This window comes from Podarcis tiliguerta (genome assembly GCF_965153285.1).
Source record: "Podarcis tiliguerta genome assembly, chromosome: 1".
NCBI classification, from domain to species: Eukaryota; Metazoa; Chordata; class Lepidosauria; order Squamata; family Lacertidae; genus Podarcis; species Podarcis tiliguerta.
The window spans coordinates 14995198-15001197 of NC_139534.1; the positions used below are offsets into that span (position 1 = coordinate 14995198).

The following is a 6000-nucleotide window of genomic DNA, read 5'->3' on the forward strand; positions in this document are numbered from 1 at the left end:
CTGGGCTTGCCGATCAGATGGTCGGCGGTTCGAATCCCCACGACAGGGTGAGCTCCCGTTGTTCGGTCCCAGCTCCTGCCAACCTAGCAGTCCGAAAGCACACCAGTGCAAATAGATTAATAGGTACTGCTCTGGTGGGAAGGTAAACGGTGTTTCACCAGAAGCAGCTTAGTCATGCTGGCCACATGACCTGGAAAAACTATCTGCGGGCAAACGCCAGCTCCCTCGGCCAGTAAAGCGAGATGAGCGCCGCAACCCAGAGTCTTTCACGACTGGACTTAACTGTCAGGGCTCCTTTACCTTTAATGTAGCAATTAGGGCACGAGGAAGCTTTGGCCCTTCAGGTGTTGTTGAACTACAAGTCCACCAGTCCTAAAACAGCACAGACAATGGCCTTGGATGATGGGAGTTGTAGTTCAGCAACATCTGAATCTCATTGAGCAACCTGGTTCACATGTCACACTGAACACAAAGACTAGCTGTCTGTACAAGAGTGCGCACCCGTTGCATTACTTCTCTCAAGCACGCTGTGCACCCTTTGAACGCTATGTGTGAATAAATGCACAAGTGCACAGCTCTACTGTTTGCGTGCACAAGCTGCACACTTGCTGAAGCACCCTTACGTCTTTGCCTAGCCTACTTTACAGGGTTGTTGTTGTGAGGGTAAACAGAATGGAAAATATGCATGCGCACACACACATGCTACCTTGCGTTCCTGGAGGTCAGGCAGCATATAGACCATGAGATCATCTTCTGAGGCCCTCCTTCGTGTGCCTCCTCCCTGAGCGGTACAGAGGTACGGAGGGTGGTAACGTGAGAACGGGGCCTTCTCTGCAGTGGCTCCCTATCTGTGGAATGCTCTCCCCAGGGAGGTTCTCCTGGTGCCTTCATTATACACTTTTAGCCACCAGGCAAAAACGTTCCCCTGTCCAAGCTAGCTCCACAGGAGCAGGCTACAGCGGGGGTGGGAGACATTTTTCAGCCTGAGAGTGGCATTGGAGGGTGGGCAGCATATGCCAGAACTGGGCGTGGCCAGAGGGGAAAGTGGGCAGAGCAATGAAAGGAAATTTCACTTTTGTAGTGTAGACAAGTTTCTACACCTGCCCACTGGATCTCTCCAGGCAAGCGAGAGGCATCATGCTAGTGGTGTAGCAATAAAACTAGCTAGCACATTTGCAAAGCTAAGCAGGGTCTGGTCTGGTTTCCAATTGGATGGGAGAATATGTGTTGAGATTCTTGCATTGCATGGGGTTGGACTAGATGACCCTCAGCGCTCCCTTTAATTCTATGATTCTGTGATTATCACAGTTCAAGGACATTCCACCCAGGCAAAAACATTCCAGGGGGGTTTGGAGCCTGGGAGACAGACAGAGAAGCTTAAGAGGGCTTCCACATTCGGACCAGAGGCCTGAGATGTCCCACTCCTGTTCTATGACAACAACAAAAAGTAAGTGATGTCAAAGACGAAGATGCTTTAGCACAGGGAGGAAGTCAGATCTTGGGAGGAGAGCACTTGATATACTTTGCGGGCCCACAAATCAAAACATTACTGGATTGTCTATATTGCAGGATAATATATTTAGCAACATCAAATTGGAGGCAGATGCCCAGGAAACCAGAGCTCAAGTTTTGTACACAATGAAGAACGAGGCTTTATCAACAGGCACCGACGGCTGCAGAGCGACGGGAAAAGCTTAGGCCGGCTCAATGCATAAACCCGTGGGGAGGGACGGAGTGGGGTGGAGAAGCCAGAAGAATTTGCTCAGGGTGGCAAAGTCCATTAACTACTTTTTAACAGCCAGGAGCTAGGTGAGACTGTTTTTTAAGCTGATAAGTATACACATGTATACCGTGTTCTCTCTCTTTTTAATATTAAAAAAACAAAGGTGCCCTGTCCTCCTATCTTGATAAAAGTGCTGGGAGTACCAGAACAAAATGACCCCCGTGGGCAGCAAAAAGAAGAGGGTGCGATGCTCTGTACAGGTGAGCACTGTCACAAAGAAAGCCTTGCTGCAAAACAGGTGAGGGTGAGGCTTGAACCCATGCAAGGACTATGGATTTTTCAATGGCGACTGCTTTGCAGGAAGGGGTGGGGAACCTGTGGCTCTCTGAATGTTGTTGGGCTACAACATCCATCAATCCTGACCAGCATGGCCAATGGCAAAGCAGGGGGGGACCGGGAACATCCGTGAGCCACAGGTTCTTCACTTCTGCTTTCCAAGTAACAACAGCATGGATAACTGTTTGTAAGTTCGATGCAAACTCCTGATCTTATTTCTCTGGAGGGTGGAGCAGTCCGATACTTCGATATCTGCTGACCACTGGCAGAACTATGCAGACAGAAAAAGCCTAGAAACTGGGGAAGTGGCGGTTGTTGCTGGTTGTTTTTAAAACTAACCATATAGCAGATGCCGTGCCAGTTTTTGAAAGAGAGGTTCATCTATTTTTAAAACACATTTATCACTGAACTCAAGCAAAGATGCATTGCGGCTGCAGTCCTGTGCATAAGTCACTTGGGAGTAAGACCCAGTAGGATTTAGTTTTGTGTAAACATGCACAGGATCAGACTCTAGGACTGTTTTGCTGGCTTAGCTGCATATCGGAGCTGAGGATCATTTGCTGCAAAGCAACTAGGTAGGATTCAGTGGGAGGCGTGTTCCATCGGCAGCACCAATCACAGGGCCGGCAGCTAACGGATCATTTTTTCCAGACTACATAAATAAGACCTGTGTTTGCTCAGTGGAATTTGGGAACACAGATCTGATGATTCATACCAATTTCAGTTTTGTGAGTATGGCATGCAGCAGGCATGATCTTTAAGCACTGAAAACTGGCAAGGCTGAGTTTCAGCCTTGGCTTACCATGGCCTCAGGATCCTGTTTTCTTGTCTAGACTCAAACCTGGAACCTGTGAGGCAACCATCAGGACTGTGCCTGTGAGCATGTGCTGATGGTAACCACAGCACACATCTGGTGGGATTCCTGCTGCAATGGGTATCCCAGCAAGACTTGACCACGGGCAAATATTTTCTTTTTGCCAGATCTTGGGGTGTGCAAGCAATGGCGAGGGGATGAGAGAGTAGGAAAAGCACAATGATAAATGAATACAGTCTGTATGGCAGAAAAAGGACTGCTTGGATGACTAGTTAATATTCCACATATCCTTCACAGAAATCAGGGCGTCGCAGGTTAGGTTAGGTTTTTGTAAACCTCTATGAGGTTTTCTACAGCCAAGAGGCATATGACTTTTAGGAAACAGGTTAAGGAAGTGTTTCCCAAACTTGGGACTCTAGTAGTTTTTTTTTACTACAATTCCCATCACCTCCAACCACTGGTCCCACAAGCTAGGGATGATGAGAATTGTAGTCCAAAAAACAGCTAAGGGATAGTGGTTGGCCTAGGCTTGCCCAGCACACTTGATGATCCAGTGAACACTGGAACTTGGGTTTTGCCCGGGGTAGAAAGGCACTCTAACCATTGCACTACCCTGCCTCGGTGGTCTCTAGCAGTTGCTGAACAGTGGCTGGCCAAACATTTCTCCGGGGTGAGCCTGTCCCTGCGGCCCCAATCTCCCCTCGTCTCACCCTCGCCCACAGGAGCCAACTCCGAGGGCCGAGGTCCCTTCGTCTCCCCCATAAAGTATTTGCGGGTGTTGAACCCCCCCCCCCAAATGATGGGCATTGCCATTCAAATGGTGTCCATGTGCCACGTCTTGAAATCAATTATGTGGGGTGGGGCTTACCCCCCCCCCCCAGTGCCAGCTTGCCAAATAGAGTAGGAACCAGTTTATGGGGACTTTTAGGGGCCCCACGACAACAGATCAAAATAATATTGATTTGATCCCGAAGGAAAAATGCAATCAAGCTTTCTTAGTTTTAGGAGATTATTTGCAAGCCCCCGAACCCCGCCCCCCCCCCGGAACAGTTTGACTGCCTAGGGGGTGCTGCCAATATTTTATTCGAGTTGGCACCCCTGTCCCCAGACCCCCGGCCCTTTCTCTCCAGATCCCCCACCCCCGACCTACCTGGAAGATGAGCACCTTGAAGTGGTTCCTGCGCAGCAGTTGCGCGTGGTTGTGCTCCAGCCGCTTCACCTGCGCGCACTGGCGGTCCATGCGCTCCCGCACCTCGCGCGTGTTGGCGCTGACCTTGCGCGACTTCTCCAGCAGCTTGGCCACCGTGTTGCTGGTGGACGTGTGCTGCTTGCACAGCTTGCTCAGGTCGCTCTGGATGCCCTTGACGGAGCCCTCCAGGTCCACCTGACGCTGCTCCATCTTCTGCTGCTTCTCCTGCACCGAGTCCAGCATGTTGACCAGCTTGTCCAAAAGAGTCAGCACCGTGATGGCGTTCACTTGAGAGCTGTCGCGGACCGCCTCGCCCGGAGCTCCCGGAGCCCCCGTCGGCCCCGGCTGCAAACTGGGGCTACGGCTGCCCGACGACGGCACCGGACTGGGGCTGCCGCGATCCAGAGGCCCGTCGGGGCTGGACGGCGAAACGTACGCGCTGCTCTTCTCCGCTTGCACCGCGTCCATCGCGGGAGGCTGCCCGGACGACCGCGATCAGCCACTTCTGGGTGCTTGGCTGGGTGGGTGGGTGGGGGTGCCCTTCTGCTTGGGTGCTGCTGCTGGTGGGACGACTGCAAGAGCAAGGTCCGCCCCGGGAGCGAGCGCCTTCCCCAAACCTCCCCGCCGTCGGTGGGACGCAAAACTTTCGCTCCTCCCCGACGCAGGAGGAAGCCCGGTTCTTGCACGGATCAGGCCTCCTGTAGCTTTAACTCCGCTCCTCTGCCTCTCTCTCTCGCCCCCCTTCTTCCAGCCCCTCCTCGCCCTCTTACTTTATGAGAGGAATGCCATATTTCCCCCATGACTTCATTGGCAAAGGCGGGGGGAAAAAAACAAAACAAAACAGGCCCTGGGCGGCCATTGGTGCAAAGCCTGTAAACTTTTCAAACAGGCTGCGGATGCAGCGCCAGAGACTCTCCCCCCTCCTCCCTCCCAATGTTCCTTTCCTGTGTTGGGTTTCTTTTTTTTCTTTCCTTTTTCCTTTTCTCCCCACCCTAAAAGAAAATGACTTTAATGGAAAGAATTGTTTGCGTTTGTCCTGAAAGCAAGGAAAGGGAAGGGGGAGAGAGAAGCAGTTGAGAACATCTTATTTATATTCTGCAAAGGGTTTTATTCTGTTCTCCTAAGTTAGCACCTCTGTCCTTTGTATTCATGCCTCTGATGCAAAAGAACTTCTCCCCCACCCCCCCCACAAGTGGGGAGGTGCCCATGGTGGGCCCCTGGCTTGCTGATGGGCTTCACAGAGGCATCTGGGCATGATGAGAACAGTGTGCCAAACCTGCTAGGCCTTCCGTTGGAGCTGGCTTCTAGGCTTTTATAACTCTGGAGCAGCAGTTCTCAAACTTTTCTGGGTTGTTTGTACAAACCCATTCTGAGTGTCCCTTAAAGGTAAAGGTAAAGGTCCAGCCATGACCGACTCTGGGGTTGCAGTGCTCATCTCGCTTTATTGGCCGAGGGAGCCGGCATACAGCTTCCGGGTCTTGTGGCCAGCATGACTAAACCGCTTCTGGCGAACCAGAGCAGCACACAAAAACGGCGTTTACCTTCCCGCTGGAGTGGTACCTATTTATCTACTTGCACTTTGACGTGCTTTCGAACTCCAAGGTTGGCAGGAGCAGGGACCGAGCAATGGGAGCTCATCCCATCGCGGGGATTCGAACCGCCGACCTTCTGATTAGCAAGTCCTAGGCTCTGTGGTTTAACCCACAGCGCCACCCGCGTCCCGAGTGCCCCTTACCCTGCTCTATTAAAAAATCATTATTCAGAGTAGGGGCTTGCACCACTTACAGTGCCAGATTTACCTATAAGCTAAACAAGCTAAAGCTTAGGGCCCCACTCTCTTGCCCCCCCCCCCAAATTAAAGTAAAAAACAAACAAACTTGGATGTACATTTCCAAAAAATAAGGTAAAAAACAAATGACTGGTTTGCACATTTCTATA

The 6000-nt window shown here is 51.4% G+C and overlaps 1 protein-coding gene across 1 annotated transcript in view; it reads right to left on the minus strand.

The window, feature by feature from the left end:
- CAVIN2 (caveolae associated protein 2) overlaps positions 1-4922 on the minus strand; it is a 31369-nt gene extending 26447 nt beyond the window's left edge. Inside the window, exon 1 of the mRNA XM_083411618.1 lies at positions 4024-4922. Within this exon, the coding sequence (XP_083267744.1) occupies positions 4024-4530 (507 nt within the window). The 5' untranslated portion in view covers positions 4531-4922. The remainder of the gene's footprint in view (positions 1-4023) is intronic.
- Between the last annotated feature and the right edge of the window lie 1078 nt (positions 4923-6000).